The 17901-nt window shown below is 56.9% G+C and overlaps 1 protein-coding gene across 1 annotated transcript; it reads left to right on the forward strand.

Moving 5' to 3' along the window:
* The first annotated feature begins 37 nt into the window (after positions 1-37).
* Positions 38-16226, forward strand: CBX1 (chromobox 1). The gene is made up of 5 exons (XM_068918816.1): positions 38-232; positions 12167-12342; positions 12927-13104; positions 13890-13984; positions 14667-16226. The coding sequence occupies exons 2-5, from the start codon at positions 12203-12205 to the stop codon at positions 14809-14811; spliced, it is 558 nt and encodes a 185-aa protein (XP_068774917.1). The 5' UTR covers positions 38-232; positions 12167-12202; the 3' UTR covers positions 14812-16226.
* The last annotated feature ends 1675 nt before the right edge of the window (positions 16227-17901 follow it).

Consider the following 17901-nt stretch of genomic DNA (forward strand, 5'->3'; position numbering starts at 1 on the left):
GCGCCCCGCGGCGGGGGCGGGCGTAGGACTACAGCTCCCATGATGCCAGGCGGGCGGCGCGGCGCAGGCGCGGCGCGGGCGGCGGGTACTGGGGCTGGCTGGGCTCTTTTGTTTGACGGAGGCGGACGGAGAAGCCGCCAGGCCCGCGGCGCCCACCCGACGTGCCCTGCCCGCCCGCCGCCGCGCCCAGCAGGCCCCTTCCCCTCGGGTACCGTTGGCGGGGCTGTGCAAGGTGAGCGGGGCCGGGGGCGGGCGGGGGGCGCCTGGGGGGGGGGGGCGCGGAGGAGGCCCCGGCGGGGGGGGGGGCGGGCTGGGGGATTGGGGGGGTGGAGGGGGCGTTTGGGGTGGTAAGAGAAGGGGGTGAGGGGGAGGGGGCGTTTGGGGTGGTAAGAGAAGGGGGTGAGGGGAGGGGGCGTTTGGGGTGGTAAGAGAAGGGGGTGAGGGGAGGGGGCGTTTGGGGTGGTAAGAGAAGGGGATGAGGGGAGGGGGCGTTTGGGGCGCCAGGAGAAGGAGGGTCGAGGGGAGGGGGTGTTAGGGGCGCCAGGAGAAGGAGGGTCGAGGGGAGGGGGTGTTAGGGGCGCCAGGAGAAGGAGGGTCGAGGGGAGGGGGCGTTAGGGGCGCCAGGAGGAGGGGGCTCGAGGGGAGGGGGTGTTAGGGGCGCCAGGAGGAGGGGGCTCGAGGGGAAGGGGCGTTTGGGGTGGTAAGAGAAGGAGGGTCGAGGGGAGGGGGCGTTAGGGGCGCCAGGAGAAGGGGGCTCGAGGGGAGGGGGTGTTTGGGGTGGTAAGAGAAGGAGGGTCGAGGGGAGGGGGCGTTAGGGGCGCCAGGAGGAGGGGGCTCGAGGGGAGGGGGTGTTAGGGGCGCCAGGAGGAGGGGGCTCGAGGGGAGGGGGCGTTAGGGGCGCCAGGAGGAGGGGGCTGGAGGGGAGGGGGCGTTAGGGGCGCCAGGAGAAGGAGGGTCGAGGGGAGGGGGCGTTAGGGGCGCCAGGAGGAGGAGGGTCGAGGGGAGGGGGCGTTAGGGGCGCCAGGAGGAGGGGGCTCGAGGGGAGGGGGCGTTAGGGGCGCCAGGAGAAGGAGGGTCGAGGGGAGGGGGCGTTAGGGGCGCCAGGAGAAGGAGGGTCGAGGGGAGGGGGCGTTAGGGGCGCCAGGAGGAGGGGGCTGGAGGGGAGGGGGCGTTAGGGGCACCAGGAGAAGGAGGGTCGAGGGGAGAGGGCGTTAGGGGCACCAGGAGAAGGAGGGTCGAGGGGAGGGGGCGTTAGGGGCGCCAGGAGGAGGGGGCTGGAGGGGAGGGGGCGTTAGGGGCGCCAGGAGAAGGGGGCTCGAGGGAAGGGGGCGTTAGGGGCGCCAGGAGGAGGGGGCTCGAGGGGAGGGGGCGTTTGGGGTGGTAAGAGAAGGAGGGTCGAGGGGAGGGGGCGTTAGGGGCGCCAGGAGGAGGGGGCTCGAGGGGAGGGGGTGTTTGGGGTGGTGAGAGAAGGAGGGTCGAGGGGAGGGGGCGTTAGGGGCGCCAGGAGGAGGGGGCTCGAGGGGAGGGGGCGTTAGGGGCGCCAGGAGGAGGGGGCTCGAGGGGAGGGGGCGTTAGGGGCGCCAGGAGAAGGAGGGTCGAGGGGAGGGGGCGTTAGGGGCGCCAGGAGGAGGAGGGTCGAGGGGAGGGGGCGTTAGGGGCGCCAGGAGGAGGGGGCTCGAGGGGAGGGGGCGTTAGGGGCGCCAGGAGAAGGAGGGTCGAGGGGAGGGGGCGTTAGGGGCGCCAGGAGGAGGGGGCTCGAGGGGAGGGGGCGTTAGGGGCGCCAGGAGGAGGGGGCTCGAGGGGAGGGGGCGTTAGGGGCGCCAGGAGGAGGGGGCTCGAGGGGAGGGGGCGTTAGGGGCGCCAGGAGGAGGGGGCTGGAGGGGAGGGGGCGTTAGGGGCGCCAGGAGGAGGGGGCTCGAGGGGAGGGGGCGTTAGGGGCGCCAGGAGGAGGGGGCTCGAGGGGAGGGGGCGTTAGGGGCGCCAGGAGGAGGGGGCTCGAGGGGAGAGGGCGTTAGGGGCGCCAGGAGAAGGAGGGTCGAGGGGAGGGGGCGTTAGGGGCGCCAGGAGGAGGGGGCTCGAGGGGAGGGGGCGTTAGGGGCGCCAGGAGGAGGGGGCTCGAGGGGAGAGGGCGTTAGGGGCGCCAGGAGGGGGCTCGAGGGGAGGGGGCGTTAGGGGCGCCAGGAGGAGGAGGGTCGAGGGGAGGGGGCGTTAGGGGCGCCAGGAGGAGGGGGCTCGAGGGGAGGGGGCGTTAGGGGCGCCAGGAGGAGGGGGCTCGAGGGGAGGGGGCGTTAGGGGCGCCAGGAGGAGGGGGCTGGAGGGGAGGGGGCGTTAGGGGCGCCAGGAGGAGGGGGCTGGAGGGGAGGGGGCGTTAGGGGCGCCAGGAGTAGGGGGCTCGAGGGGAGGGGGCGTTAGGGGCGCCAGGAGGAGGGGGCTCGAGGGGAGGGGGCGTTAGGGGCGCCAGGAGGAGGGGGCTCGAGGGGAGGGGGCGTTAGGGGCGCCAGGAGGGGGCTCGAGGGGAGGGGGCGTTTGGGGCGCCAGGAGAAGGGGGCTCGAGGGGAGGGGGCGTTAGGGGCGCCAGGAGGAGGGGGCTCGAGGGGAGGGGGCGTTAGGGGCGCCAGGAGGAGGGGGCTCGAGGGGAGGGGGCGTTAGGGGCGCCAGGAGGAGGGGGCTCGAGGGGAGGGGGCGTTAGGGGCGCCAGGAGAAGGGGGCTCGAGGGGAGGGGGTGTTAGGGGCGCCAGGAGGAGGGGGCTCGAGGGGAGAGGGCGTTTGGGGTGGTAAGAGAAGGAGGGTCGAGGGGAGGGGGCGTTAGGGGCGCCAGGAGAAGGGGGCTCGAGGGGAGGGGGTGTTTGGGGTGGTGAGAGAAGGAGGGTCGAGGGGAGGGGGCGTTAGGGGCGCCAGGAGGAGGGGGCTGGAGGGGAGGGGGCGTTAGGGGCGCCAGGAGAAGGGGGCTCGAGGGAAGGGGGCGTTAGGGGCGCCAGGAGGAGGGGGCTCGAGGGGAGGGGGCGTTTGGGGTGGTAAGAGAAGGAGGGTCGAGGGGAGGGGGCGTTAGGGGCGCCAGGAGGAGGGGGCTCGAGGGGAGGGGGTGTTTGGGGTGGTAAGAGAAGGAGGGTCGAGGGGAGGGGGCGTTAGGGGCGCCAGGAGGAGGGGGCTGGAGGGGAGGGGGCGTTAGGGGCGCCAGGAGGAGGGGGCTCGAGGGGAGGGGGCGTTAGGGGCGCCAGGAGAAGGAGGGTCGAGGGGAGGGGGCGTTAGGGGCGCCAGGAGGAGGAGGGTCGAGGGGAGGGGGCGTTAGGGGCGCCAGGAGGAGGGGGCTCGAGGGGAGGGGGCGTTAGGGGCGCCAGGAGAAGGAGGGTCGAGGGGAGGGGGCGTTAGGGGCGCCAGGAGGAGGGGGCTCGAGGGGAGGGGGCGTTAGGGGCGCCAGGAGGAGGGGGCTCGAGGGGAGGGGGCGTTAGGGGCGCCAGGAGAAGGAGGGTCGAGGGGAGGGGGCGTTAGGGGCGCCAGGAGGAGGAGGGTCGAGGGGAGGGGGCGTTAGGGGCGCCAGGAGGAGGGGGCTCGAGGGGAGGGGGCGTTAGGGGCGCCAGGAGAAGGAGGGTCGAGGGGAGGGGGCGTTAGGGGCGCCAGGAGGAGGGGGCTCGAGGGGAGGGGGCGTTAGGGGCGCCAGGAGGAGGGGGCTCGAGGGGAGGGGGTGTTGGGGGCGCCAGGAGGAGGGGGCTCGAGGGGAGGGGGCGTTAGGGGCGCCAGGAGAAGGGGGCTCGAGGGGAGGGGGCGTTAGGGGCGCCAGGAGGAGGGGGCTCGAGGGGAGGGGGCGTTTGGGGTGGTAAGAGAAGGAGGGTCGAGGGGAGGGGGCGTTAGGGGCGCCAGGAGAAGGGGGCTCGAGGGGAGGGGGTGTTTGGGGTGGTAAGAGAAGGAGGGTCAAGGGGAGGGGGCGTTAGGGGCGCCAGGAGGAGGGGGCTCGAGGGGAGGGGGCGTTAGGGGCGCCAGGAGGAGGGGGCTCGAGGGGAGGGGGCGTTAGGGGTGCCAGGAGAAGGGGGCTCGAGGGGAGGGGGCGTTTGGGGCACCAGGAGAAGGGGGCTCGAGGGGAGGGGGTTGTCTGAGCGTTTGGGACCCCCGGAGAGGGGTGTGCCGGCCGGGGCCCGCGTCGCTCAAAGGGGCTGCAGGGGAGGGAAGGAGCAGCCTTTCGGAGCGAGGAGGGGCTGCTGCGCTGGGGACAAAGCTGAGCTGGGAGGGACGTTTTGGGAGAGGTTTGGAGGAAGCTGAGGGAGGTGCTGAGGCGCTGGGCTGGGGGAGCCCGGCCCCTGGGGCGGGGGGTGCGTTTAGGCAGAGGAGGACTGGAGCCGGGGTGCTGGGGAAGGCTGCGCCGTGGGAAGGGCCTGATCCACGAGGAGGGAAATGTGGGAGCAAGGAGCCGCTGCAGAGGGTGTGGGAAAAGGGGGTCTGGCTGGGGGCGAGGGCTGCAGAGGGGAAGGAGGAGGGGGGAGGCTGGAGCAGGGGATCCTGCCCTGGCGGGGAGGAAGCCTTTGGACAGGAAGGTGCTTTTAGAAGTGGGGTAGAGCTCCTGGGGAGAGGAGGGGAGGGACCCGTTTCCTGAGGGGAGAATTTCAGGAAAGGAGGGAGGCCCTAGGGGGCTGGGAAAGGAGGAGGAGGAATTAAGGCTGGGACGGCTCTGGAAGCGAGGAAGGGACGAGGGTCAACTTTTGGCTGGGAGAATGAGCAGGAAGCTGCTCAGGGGGTTGCGGGAGGGCAGGGAGGGGGATCCCAGAGGTCAGGGGGGCTGCGAGGACGGAGGAGGAGAGCTGTTGGGAGAGGATGCGAGGCCTTGGAGCTAGGGCAGTGCCACTAGCTGGGGGGCGTATGCGGAAAAGGGGGATTGTGGTTGGAGGCTGGAAGCAGAGCTGCGTGAGGAAGGGGAGGGGGAAGTGCAGCAGGGATGGTGTTTGGGTCGGAGTCCCAGTTTCTCTGACTGGGGAGGAGGTTTGGGAGCAGGAGCAGTTGAGCTGCTCTTGGATTAGGAGTCATAACGCGCCTGGGGGAAATGGAGGACTTCTGGTAAGGGAAGATGATGGAGCTGAAATGGGATTTGCCTCTACAGAGGGGAAGTGGTGAAGTGTTACTGAGAAAGTGGGAGCAATGGCGTTACCCCAGGAGCACAGGGGCCACCTGGGTGGGAAGCAGCGGGGTTACTGAGGGGTTTTGCTGGGGGAAATGCTCGGAAGCTGACCTACGCCCGTGCAATCCAGAGGAGGGGATGGCACAGACTGGAAGCGACCTGTGGGTTAGTATGGGCAGGGAGTGTCCGGGCCAGAGAGCTTAGTGCCGCGCAGAGAGCGCGAGCGTGAGAGAGGCGCCTCAGAGCTGAGGATGATCTCTAGGTGTTGGGGATGAGGCATTTGGAGGCTTTTTGGCTGAGTAATTACAGGCTCTATCTTTGAAAGATTTTATTAACTTTTTTGAAAAAAGAACCCTTGTATGTGTGAGGGAGGGGGAAGAGAAAGGTATTTGTGATAGGTAAGTTTGGAGTTGACAGGCCCTGTTGGGTTTGCAGCCTCAGCACAGCTGCCTATTAGTACTGGAGATTTTGATAGTGCAAATGATGAGAAACAGATGCGGCTGCTCTGACTTCAGTGTCCAACACAAGTGAAATGCAAAAATAACCAGGGGAATGGCCTGTGAGCCCCCGCGGTCAGCCTTCTCGGCTTGAGGTGCTAGAAACACGGAGGAAAAGGCACGTGTAGCTGCTGAGGGAGAGATGCATCCAGATGTGGTCCCTCTGTCTCTAGGGATAAGTGTTGACTGAAGAAGGTGCTGTGAGGCCGAGGGTCACTCTTGAAGCAGGAGCTGGTGCTGTGTCAGGAGGATCCTGGAAAGCTGGGAGTCTTGCGCCACTTGTGGCAATGTTTTCTCATCTTCATGCAAAAGAGAAGAACACAAATCCATGCTCTGGCTCTATTTGCATTTATCTGATCTAAAGGAGTTAAATTCTGTCTGCCTTCATATGCTTACTGACCTTAAAATTCCTGTCTGTGTGACCAGAGTTTTTATTTCGGGTTCCCTTTTTCTGTAGAGGGGAAATATTTCTGCTGTTGCTTGGGTGCTTCTCTAAGTCCAGAGGTGCATTCTCTCATGGACTGTGAGTTTAACTGGAAATGATGTGGGTACGCTTTAAGGTTGTGGCTTTTTTCTTCTTTTTTAGTTTGGTCTCTGCTCAGAGACTTGAGCTTTCACTCAAACTTTCCAGAAATGTTTTCTGCTGTTTTCAGGTTCTGAGAGTGGAAGACTTAATATGCTTGTTCCCACTTCAAAAGAAAGATGCCTGCTGCCTTTTCCTGGCGTGTGCACAATAAACTTGGCATGCTCATAAGTCTTTAGAGAGATGTGTGATCCTAGCCAAGTTTGAGAAAGGCAGGAGGAGGAAATGTTTTAAGTTTAAAACTCATTAATGTTGAGCTGAACTGTTAATCCTTTAAGATTCAGTTAATGGAACTAGTCTGTATTCAAATGAAATCTCTAGGTCTTTGTATTTTTCTTTTTATACTGGCCTTCCTTTCCGTAGTTAAACTACAAAACTTTCTACTGAAAAGATTTGTGTGAGGCATCTTAGAAGGATATTAGGTAGAACTTCATGACCTTCCAAAGAAGGTTTCCCTTCCAGCTAAAGGGAGTGAGTGTACTTGTCCAGTAATGGTTTCACTACCTGGATGCAGTTCTCCCGAAGATCTCATGAGACAAGCATGTGCTTTGCTCTGATTTACTGCCACGATGTGCACACACTGTCCGCTCTAGCTCTTGCTCCTCTCTCTGCTACTCCTGTCCCAATAAAGCAGGCTTCTGTATACACCTTTGTGCTGGGCCTCTTTCTTCGTGGCCTTTTACTGGTGTTTGAATTCTTGTCAAAGTAGCTTAGGTGTGCCTGTATCCTTTTCCTCTTAGCTGCGGGCCTGGAAGTTATTCTTTCAATCTTCCACTATTCTGCTTTTCTCTTCACAAAGGATTTCAGCTTTGCCCTGAGCTTTAGGTGGTAAGAAGCATCAAATTAAAACGGAACGTTTTAGCATAGACCCGTTCTGAGCTAGTCTGAAAATCATATTTTTCAGTATAAAGCCAACTGTTTTCACATGCCAAGTATAGTAAATTAAAGCTGATTTGTAGGAAAAATGCACTACAAGTGAAGTCTCTTTGGGCTGGAATAATCTAGCCCCAAATTCTATAGACGAGCAGTCTCCCCAGAAACGTAGTAGGGGTTGCCCACCCTTACAGAAAGGTCAAGACAAGATGCAATGGCTTCATTTTGTACCTCTGTGTGTAGGAATTCAGTGCAAGTGAAATGTATTTATTTCACAGCTCCAGCGATGAAAGAGTAGAGCACAGAGTAAGTTTTTCCTGTGCTTCTTTTCTGACCAGATGAGGATTCTTGAACCTCTGCTTCTTTCTCTTTCCTGAGACTAGAAACCAGCCAGTAGTTTGGGTGGCTGTGGTTAGTTTTTAATAATTAAAACTGGAGGGTTTGGATGTTCCCAGTCACAAAAGGCTGAAATCTTTGTGAGCCCTTGGTTCCCCAGAAGCATTCCTGACTTGCAGGAAAAGGGAGGGGGTGCGTGGAGGGAGCCACTTAGATGCTGTGCAGATAGAGCCGTGTGCTAAGTTCATGCTATCCCTGGGGGCCGAAGTCCCTTTCTCACCCTTTCTCTGCATTCTTGACTGCAGTGCAGCGCAAGACCTGTGCAGCAGCTTGTCTCTGCTGCTGGCTTGAAAGCTAAGATCTGTACCACATCTAGCAATGGATTTGGTGAGCTGGAGCTAGACCTTATCTGCCCGGAGCACCTTGCTGGCTGCAGGCTGTTGAGGTAAAACCAGACACTGTCCCTAATGCAGGAATGAACGCAAAAGGCATGGCCCATCAATAGGCTGCTTGATGTGGGCCTGCCTGTGCACGCGAGGCGAGATCTTCACGGCGCACGGGAAGCAAAGCGGGTCTATAAAGGCGAGCAGTGCTGATACTCTGTGATATTCGTGCCTGTAAGAGAAACAGAAAAACGTCTGCTGAAAGGAACTGGAGGGACAGGCCGAGAGCCACTGGGGAACTTTTGGAGAGGCTGCGGTGTGCCAAAGGCTTTAGGTATAGTTGCTATATAGAGAGACACTCTGTGTGTGGCATATGTGTCCCTCCCAAGCTCACTCTTAAAATGCTGCTGGCCTTGGATTTGCATCGTCTCTGCCCAGGACTTACCACAACAAAATGATGGATCCGCAATGTAGTTCTTTCCTTGCCTTGCTCTCTTAGGTTTTTCTTTTTCCAGGTAGCTCTCTTTCCACACCTACCTGTCCTACACCACCTTTGGTTTTGGTGACTCCTCTCTGAGCTCATCTTGGCAAGGCTCTGCTGTTAGGCTTACACCCCTTGACCCAGTTGCTCTCTCAGGAAGCCTACCCAGTGGCCTGGTAATCTTGCTGGGCGTCCTTAGGCACTTTATAAAAACAAGCCCATCTCCAAGCAATAACCACAGCATTTTTAACTAAAATCCTTTCGGCTGCCACTGAAGAGAGTTCCCTGCTGAGAGAGGGAAGCCCCAAGCCCTCGCCCCTCCAGGCTCTCTGCTTTAGAGTTTATTTGCCAGTTGCAGTCAAGGCTACAACTGGGCCTTCCGCCTCGGCTGAGCGCGCGCGGTGGAAATCCTCTCTGCCGCGGCGTGCCTGCCCCCTGCCCCTTCGCCTGGGCTGGGGCAGCGCGGGCAGCGCCGCTTCCCTGCGCGGGAGAAAGGAATTGCCTGAAGAATTCCAGAGTGAAACACGATCTCCCGGCTTCCTGCTGCAGCGCTGGCTCCTTCTCCGGGATTAGACGGTGGCGGCCGGAGGCTTTACATTGTTGTGTTGCACACCAGCTGAGGCGGTGCCAAGCAGCCTGGCCTCCTCCTCGCCGAGGCCACAGGCAACCTGGAGCCTTGCTGCTTCGGGTTCGCCTCCGTCTGGCGTCTGATTAAAGACCCTGTCACTGTAGTTCAGCCCAGGAGTTCAGAAGGGGGAAGCCCGTCTGATGCATGGCCTCATACAGCTTCGTTTTAGTGGGATGTTTCCAGCCCTCCTCCCCCCACCGCCACCTCCTGTAGAATAGGTCATAAAAACTTCATCCTTGGGGGGGTGAGTGTCCTCTGGTATTTAATATGAGATCCGTGGGGGAAGAAATGCCTGTCTGTGGGACTATCCCTACCACCACTCCAGCTGCTGGTCTTTACATGGCAGGGAACTTTTCAGCTCTTTATTTAATACTTAGAGCAGACTTAGTCTCCCCCTTTAGCTGACAGTGCAGCTCAGCAACCACAGACTAGCACGAGCAGTGCCAGAACAAGCTCTTCCCTGGTCCCTGTCTGCTCCTCAGGCTCTGCAGCCTGTTCAAGCGCTGCCCCTCTTCTGAGACCACCTCTGCAAAAAAAAAAAAAAAAAAAAAAAAAAAAGGGCCAAAGGGCAGGGGAAAAATCTAGTGCTGAACATGAGCGGAAGGAGGAAGAGGCTCATGATATGAGGCACTTGCTCACAGGCACCAAGACCCCTAATTAGCTCAGTGATCCCCAAATACCCCTGAGATGGCAGAAGCCACTTTGGCCTGGCTTTTATTGCTAGTTCTCAGCCCAGGTTCATAAACAGCCCCAAAGACCAGATGCCAGAGGGGAGGGAAAGGTGTTCAAGCGTTCTTCGTTCTGCCCCCCCGTTGCCATCACCTGCAAGGCTCGGGGGCTTACGTCGAGGCTGGCACGTGCAGAGGTGGAGGGCGAAGGGAAGATGTCTGCCCGCTGGCCAACGCAGCAGAGGGCAGAGCTGGCCGAGGAGTGAAAGCCCCAGCATTGGCGCAACTTGTACGCCAAGGTCAGGTTGAGAGAAGCAGTGCAATAGCAGAGCCCAAAACATAAACAAGTTAGTCCAGCATGTGCCAAACAAAGAAGTACTTCTTTCTCCCTCTGTGCTTTTCCGTGCTCCTTGGCTGCCCTGGAGCCCTGTGTACAAAACAGCAGGAGATACAGGGTGGTCTGTAGCGGGCAGGTTCAGCCGTGCTCCTTCCCATTCCCTCTGCTGTGGCTCCTGGGGTCTGACCTAGTGGGTATGTCCTTTGAGCTTTCTGGGGCTTGTCTCTTCAGTGTTCTCCTTCAAACATGTCACTCTAATGACAGCTGCTCCGCTCAGCACCATCTTGGACACGAGGGAGCTCATCTAGGTGTACCCCGAGAGCTGAGACTGTTGCTTGGCTCTGACATCTTCTTCAGTGAGGGTAAAATTTTTGTTTGCAATGTAAACAAACACTAATTTCCATAGATTTTTGCCAAATGAAATGTTTTCTACAAGATTCAGGATAACCTGAGCAGCAAAAATTAACTCTCCTAGGAAGGTAGTGTTTGACCCGCTCACCAGTCATTTTGCTTGGCAGAAATACGTATTTTAGTGGAACAAAAAAAAAAAAGTCACATTCCTCAGCACTTAAGCAGTGAAAGCTCTCTGGGCAGCTCTTCAGCAGGGTGGGGGGATCAAGAACAACTCCTTTTGAGAGGCTGAGCTACAGAGCTGGTATCGGGCAGCCTCAGTTGCATTGCCAGCTTTGCCGCTGCCTCGCTGTGACAGTGCGACTGCTTATCAGAGATAGCAGATGAGGAGCCTTGCAACCTACTGACCCTTTGGTGCATCTAAAGCAGCGCAACTTGTCTAGTGCTGTTCAGCAAACTTCTTTGGAACGGAAGCTGAGGATGAGATCAGAGTATTAGAGGGCTCTGTAGTTTTCTTCCTCCTGAGGAAAAAGCCTTTCCCCGTGTCCCCTTCTTGTACAAACTGATGCTCCTTCGGTACCTCCCTTCTGGCAGTCTTCCCGTGCAGCTCTGCGCCGTCGCTCGTGACCCTCGCTGCGGTGCTGGGACCTGTTGGTGTGTCTCGGAGATCCCTCAATGAGCAGGCTGAAGAGCATGTGCATGGAGCGGTGGCTTCCCTACCAGAATCACCTGCCACGCAGCAGAAACACAGGGCAGTGAGCGGACATGCTCTTGCACCCTGGGGGTGGACTGCAGTCCCAGGCAGCCGTGGGGGGAGACTCTGGCGCTGGAGGTGCCGTGCTGCGGCACTGTTGCTGCTACGGGCTGGGTCTGAGCAGGGAAGTGGGCCCTCTGTGGTTTTTTGTTCTCTGAGGTGTATTGTTTCGGTCTGGGGGAAGCGCTTGGCTGGTTGGCAGGGTGATTTTTCCTCTGCAGTCTCCCCCCAGGAGAATAGAAAGCACAGAACAGCCCCAAGTGCTGCACCTTGCCACACGTTACCTTTACCGGTGTGTAGGTTACCTTGGGCTGCGCGAGGTCAGAGACTACTCCTAACCCTGCATCCTTTCTGCTGCTTCCCAGCACTCACTGGAGATATAAGCAGGAATTTTTGACTGTCTAATCAGTTCTGGAGGAGGAGGAAAAAAAAACCCCATCTTTTGGTTTGGTGAGTTAGGTAAATATCCCGGAGTTCAGGTGCACGAACCAGCAAAGAAATGAAAATTGGGAGCTTGCTATCAGGGATTGTGACTTGACTTTAACTTGGATTAACTATTTATTAACTTTTAATTAATATCAGCAGGGTGCTGTCTCCCTCCTGCATCTGTATGGCTTTGTAAAAGCTTTTTCTAGCTCAAGACAGGGTTGAGCTAAGTCAAAGGGAGGAAGTCTGGTGCATGAGGGTCAGTGAAATGAAGAAAGGGGAGAGAGCAGATTGAGAGAGGATACATGTCCTCAGCAGAGGAAGGACAAGGTGTGGAGCAGCCGGCTTGGGTGCTACTTCATTTCTGGAGGCTGGTGGGCAATACATGGGAGCAGTGAGGTCGAGACAGCAGCATGCAGAAAAGGAGGGCAACGTATGGGTAGGATCAGGCAGAGTTTTGATGGGATTGGTGGAATGGGGTGCTGGGGAGACAAAAAGGCCTAAGCTGCATGTCGGAAAGGTGTCAGGTAAATGCAGCAGCTCCTGCTGGAGATTCCTGTTTGCCTTTCGACTGGCAGGACCACTCCAGCCATCTCTTTGTGTTTCACCTACTTTGAATGTGCTTGTTTTCTTCAAAGACAGCATGCCTGTGCTGTGCTCTGCCTCTGTATATCCATTATGTCTGCTTCCTGGCAAAGGCAAACCTGACCTTGACACACACATGTGGTTCCTTCTCCCCTTTTAGCAGCGTCGCCCGTAAGCTGAAAAGCTGGCCAGCACAATGGGAAAAAAGCAGAACAAGAAGAAAGTGGAAGAGGTCTTAGAGGAAGAGGAGGAGGAGTATGTGGTGGAGAAAGTCCTGGATCGGCGAGTAGTAAAGGGCAAAGTGGAGTATCTGCTGAAGTGGAAAGGATTCTCGGAGTAAGTGCTTCCATGCATGCCGTGTCCAGAGGACTGGTGCTGCGGGGGTGGGTGCTGGGCTGCTCCGACATGAGGTTGGGGGTCATGTGTCTCTTCTGCTCGTGGCTTCCGAAGCTCAGAGCAGGTGGCTTAGTGTCCCTGCGCCTCTCTCCTTGTCTGCAAAATGTTGCTAACAGGCTAATGGCAGCCATAATAATAAAAGCAGCAGTACCAAATGTATCAAGCTCTAAAGCACCAGTTCTGTGTGTGTACAGCCTAGGCGAGAAAGCCCTGTGTCCTGCCTTGCCAACAGGTCGTCCAGGGCGCTGGTCCCGTGGACTTTGTCCCCTCTAACCTAGTACGAAACAAGTAGCCAGGTAAAATGATATACATTTCTGTCCTGAGAAGGGAAATAACTCTGCTCTGTCTCTGGTCCTCCTGTCCAGAGCAGGGCGGGGAACTGTTTCGTGAGGAAAGGACACCAGCATCTAGACTTCTGCTTCTCTCAGCATCTCTGCGTGGCCTGGTGTCTGGGACTTTTCTTGGCAGTGAAAGCTGCAGCGAGCTCTCCTTATGTAAAGCTAATCTGTTGTCTTTGATTGCAGTGAAGATAACACGTGGGAGCCAGAAGAGAACCTCGACTGCCCGGACCTCATTGCAGAGTTCCTTCAGTCCCAGAAAACTGCACATGAGACAGAGAAGTCTGAGGGAAGCAAACGCAAAGCGGAGTCTGATACAGAGGATAAAGGGGAAGAGAGCAAACCAAAGAAGAAGAAGGAGGAGGTGAGGCAGGCTTGATAGGAGGGGATTCTCTGTTCACCTCTCTCCTCCCTGTTTTTGGCACAGTGTCAAGCAGTAGAGCAGCCACACTCTAAAACCTTAGTCAAACAGTTCTGCATAGAGAGAAGAATATTCCAATTCAGTGAGGCACAGCTGAAGTGCTTTTGAAAAGCACTAGCTCTCTAGAGCAGGGATTAGGTCTTCTCTGAGCCAGATCTCCTAGTAAATCTACAGCCAGTCCTAGGATTAAATTGAAAAGAACAGTTCTTTATCCAAAAGGGTGTGCAGCCCCTAGAACAATGAAAGTTGTGCCACAACATCTCTTGAGTAATTGCACAAGGGAAGAAAAAGAGGGCAGGGGTTGCCTGTTGCCCCTTGAAGAGGGGGAGCAAGGTGGAACAGAGAGCCTCCTGCTCGGGGTGCTCTTGGCTGCTTGGGAAAAGGGCCCAGAAAAAGGCTCTGCAGTCTTTTTTTCACCTGAGGAGCTGCTGAATCATAGCCAGCACAAACAGCTTGACCCGCAGGGCCCTGGGATGGAGCAAAACCACAGCCTTGGAAATCAGCTCCTCTGCTCACAGCATGAGGGGGGCGCTCTGCTGTGCTCTCCCTGGGGCCTGGCAGGAGGTCACCGCAGTGCAGCGGGTGTAAACACCTGAGTGGTCTGCTCAGGTGTCCCCAGGCGTTAGCTCACATCCGCTATGCCGGGCCTTTCTGTACTGTCGTAGCGAACGGAAACAGGGCCATGACAGCCACCTTTGATGCTACAAGTGGAAACTTGTCTCTTTCAGTCGGAGAAACCGCGAGGCTTTGCCCGGGGGTTTGAGCCAGAGCGGATCATTGGTGCCACGGATTCCAGCGGGGAGCTCATGTTCCTGATGAAGTGGTGAGTGTGTCTTTGTGTCTGTCACTTCTTCACTTATTCTGTGCCAGAGAGGGAAGGACCTGCGCCTGGGGAGTCCCTGCTACCTGGCATGAAATCTCTTGCGATGGCGCTGCTGCCTGAGGTGACCCTCTGCGCTGAGGCTAACGTGGATGTGAAACGAGCAGGTAGGGCCCTTGGGATTGCGTGGCTCTTAAGATGTCCCCCCGCAGCAGGCGCGAGCTTGGGGAGAGAGAGGGGCATGGTGTCATGGCGCGGGCCTCAGGTTCGGAAGGCTGCAACCCAGAGGAGAGCCATGACGATGACCGCGTCCCCCTTCGGCTGTAGCGAAGCAGGGCTTGTCGCTGGCGCAGGTGGGAGCCAAACCAGAGTCAGGCATAGGTGTGGGAGTTGTTTGTTTTTGCACCGTCTCAGAAGTATAGAGTGGCTGCGGTCAGGGCTGCAGCTTTGATTTGGCTTCTCTTCCCCATCCCTTACAACCCAGCGCTCAACTCACGCCTGAATTTTTGCTGGGTTCATGTACTGCTTCTCCCTGCTCCAGAGCCACTCGGGGGGGATCGCTTGGAACCCCCAAACGGCTCAGGGATTCCTCCGTTTACCTGCTGCTGCTCAGTTTTCTCCGGTCTCCGTTTCTTCCACCTCCCCTCTGCAGCCCCCTAACTTGCACCTCTGCTCTGGCCTGTAGGAAGAACTCTGACGAGGCCGACCTGGTGCCTGCAAAGGAAGCCAACATCAAGTGCCCCCAGGTGGTCATCTCATTCTATGAGGAGAGGTTGACATGGCATTCCTACCCCTCAGAGGATGATGACAAGAAAGAGGACAAGAACTAACCCCTGGCACCCGCTCTGGCCAGCCTTTGTATAAAGATCTGAACTGTGGGTTTGAGCAAGAGGGAGAGAACGCAGCTCTACTCGGTTGGGAGCGTAGAGATGGCTGGAGAAGATGCCCTTTGAAGAGACCAGTATGGTTTCTGTGCCCTGCAGCTGCTCAACTGCTCTATGCAGCTTCATGCTGTGTACAGATTCAAACCAGCCCAGCTTGATTGGGGGGAGGGAAGGGCAGGGGATATCGGGATTTGGGGGGGTGGGGATGTTTGTTTCAAGGCTGTCCATTTTGCAGCTTGTGGGAGAGGAAACAAAACCCCTTCCATGAAGGACTATCACTGGTGATGGGTGGGCTGGGGAAAGGGAGTGCAGATGGATACTGCTGCTTCTTCAAAGACCATCTCGGCAACCCACAGCCTTCTTCCCAATAGTGTTAACTCTGCATTTTTACAGCGTAGCATGTGTGTAGGTTTTTTTCTTTTGCTATTTACTGGTGTATTGGTTTGGGGGGCTGGGGGGAGGGATGTGGGGGAAACAGGTCTCTTGTTTCATTGGGCAGGGAGGGAGGGAGGGAGGGAGATGAGGTCTGGTGCCAATGTTCCAGATCATTTCCAGATCTTTTTTAGAAGCTGAATTCAGAAAAACAAAAAAAGCCCAATACTGATGACAGAACTAGGGAGACAGGGACACTGATATGAGACTGAAACTGTGAATGTCCAAATCTCTGGAGCCAAGGTCCTCAAAACCCTGAGAGCAATTTTTATTGGGGGGCGGGAGGGTGACGGGAGACTTGTGAAAATGCAAACTTGTGATTCGTATTGTCCTGAAACAGAACTGCCAGTTACTGACACATGCATTGTATATGGGAGGGTGGGCTTCAGGGAGGGAGTGGATTTTAACCCCTTAAAAGCCTTTCTACCCTACTTTCCGTTATAAGGTGCTATTTCTCAAAATTAGGGGGAGAGAGACTTCTGACTACTTGTTCGTTTTCTCACCTCGATTTGACTGTCCAGCCAGCAGCTTTGGGAACCCTTTAATTGTGTCACGTGGGAGGGAGAGGAAATCAACAACAGCACAAGAAAAATCAATTCCATGTTCTTACATTACAAGTGATTGTTTGTAGAAGACCAGATTTTGGCGCTGGAGTCGGATGTGTTACCCTGAATCTTCTGAGTTTTTTTTTAATCAGATTTATTAAAAATACTGAACTATTTAATGTCTGGAGTCGTGAGCCCCACCAGACTCCTGGCACCTCCTTGTAGGGTGGTATGTATCTAGACTTGCATTGTACAAACCTTTTTTTAAAAGCATGTGTTTAGGTTTCTGTGAAAACGTTGTTTAAATGTAAAGTACGTGTTTGGATTTTAACTTCATACCAAGCTCTGTCAGTTTTTTGTCTCAATAAAATTTTAGATTTATAATCTTGATTTTTTTTTTCTTCTCTACTTTGCTCCTTCCTCCAGCTCTTTTGTGCATGAGATCAGTGACGAGGTGTAGAGCGGGTCGTGGAGGGAAGTTAGCCTGCGCTTATGGTTCATTGTGAACGAGGTTAGATCTGATGCAGCCCAAGTTAGCCGATGTCACTGATCTAGGTGTCGACAGCAGCAGGAGCTTTGGAGCAGCTGACGGAAGGTTCTCGTTTGTTTTGACTTCCATCTGAAGAGGAGGAGTATCGTGGAGGTTAGTGTCTAGAGGCCTGAGTCAAGCCTTGTTCCTGGAGACGAGAGGACTAGCTGCGAGTTGGGACCTTGGTTGATGTAGCAAGATGCAGCTTGAGCCGGGCGTGTGCACTGCATGTGTTCCTAGTCCAGGATCCGACACCAAACTCACCTGTGACATTGGGTAAGTGACTTTTACTTCGATTGTCATTTGAATGTTTAGCAGACTTTGTCACTTTACATTTGTGGACCTTTGGCTACCCACAGTATCAAGTTTTTAAAGTTCTGGCGATGATTCTGGTGGCTGTTTAAGTGAGGTCATTTCCATCTTTAGCCACAGTTCTTGCTATGGCCTTGCTGGAAGGCCACAAACTCTCATGTATGAAGAAAATAAACCCTGTCTCCTCTGCTCTGTCCATCAACACTTTGTACAATCGTACAGATGGACTGTAGCAACTTCTGCAGCAGAGCCCACGTAGCAGCGGTCAAAAGTTTGCCTGAGAGGTGGGTGGCAGTTGCTGGCTCGCTGGTTTGAGCGTTCCCAGATAGAAGCAGTAGGTTATTGTGTGGTGTTCGTCACCAAACGGGGGCCCCGCCAGCCCCTCGCTAACGGTTATCGAGTGCTGCAAAACTCTGCAGCCAGTTGAAATCCAGGTTATTCGTAACAGTGCAGCCTATACCCAGAGGTACAATGAAATGTCTTCCCTGCCCCAGCAGCCAGCAGAAGCAGCAATTAAACCTGTATTAATCACTAGAGATGGAAGGAGTAACGTCCACTTAATTGAACATAAGAAGGCTGCAATTCCGTGAGGAGGCTCCGGGGAGATCGACCAGGGCAGGTAGCTGGAAGATGTGCGTTGCTAGATCCTGGGGGTGGGACTGCAGCCTCGCGGAGTACGCGGGGCTCCTGCCGTGTGTGAGTCCTGCCGCGCTCTCGAAGTAGCAGGTCCAGCCCCGCAGTCGGGGCAGCAGGCATCGGAGCCCTCGGTAGCGGCCGTCTCCGGCCTTGGCACTGATGAGAATTCTTTCTCCCGAGATGAGAAACTAAGTCACGGGAAAATAGTCTCACTCTTGTAAAGAGCTCAGAGATCCCCGAGTGAGCTGTGCCTCGCAGGTGCAGCGTGGCAGTCCTCCCTGGCCTCCGCGAGCTGGGCTATCGCTCCAGGCCGGCGGCTGAGGGGAGCGAGGGCCGGCCTGCCCCGCTTAGCGAGACGGCTCGTGCCCAGCTGTCTGACCTCTGCGCCGAGGAGCAGCGCAGCAGCCGGACGCTTGTTAAAAAGGCCGTTCCACCGCGGCTCTTGCCGAGATCATAGACACGGGGCCCTGCTGGTGGCTAAGTGCTTCCTGCCTTGGAAAATGAAAGGTCTGCACTTCACCTGATTACAGGCTGGCAGGCAGCCTGCGCCTCTGACAGCGCATGGCATGACATGGAAGTGAC

The sequence above is a fragment of the Struthio camelus genome, chromosome 25, assembly GCF_040807025.1.
Source record: "Struthio camelus isolate bStrCam1 chromosome 25, bStrCam1.hap1, whole genome shotgun sequence".
NCBI lineage: Eukaryota > Metazoa > Chordata > Aves > Struthioniformes > Struthionidae > Struthio > Struthio camelus.

Bases quoted from the DNA above. Each gene is read 5' to 3' on its own strand.
- CBX1 (XM_068918816.1), top strand. From the start codon at position 12,203: ATGGGAAAAAAGCAGAACAAGAAGAAAGTGGAAGAGGTCTTAGAGGAA. The intron at 12,343-12,926 runs GTAAGTGCTTCC...CTTTGATTGCAG, and splicing joins AAGTGGAAAGGATTCTCGGA to TGAAGATAACACGTGGGAGC. The intron at 13,105-13,889 runs GTGAGGCAGGCT...TGTCTCTTTCAG, and splicing joins CAAAGAAGAAGAAGGAGGAG to TCGGAGAAACCGCGAGGCTT.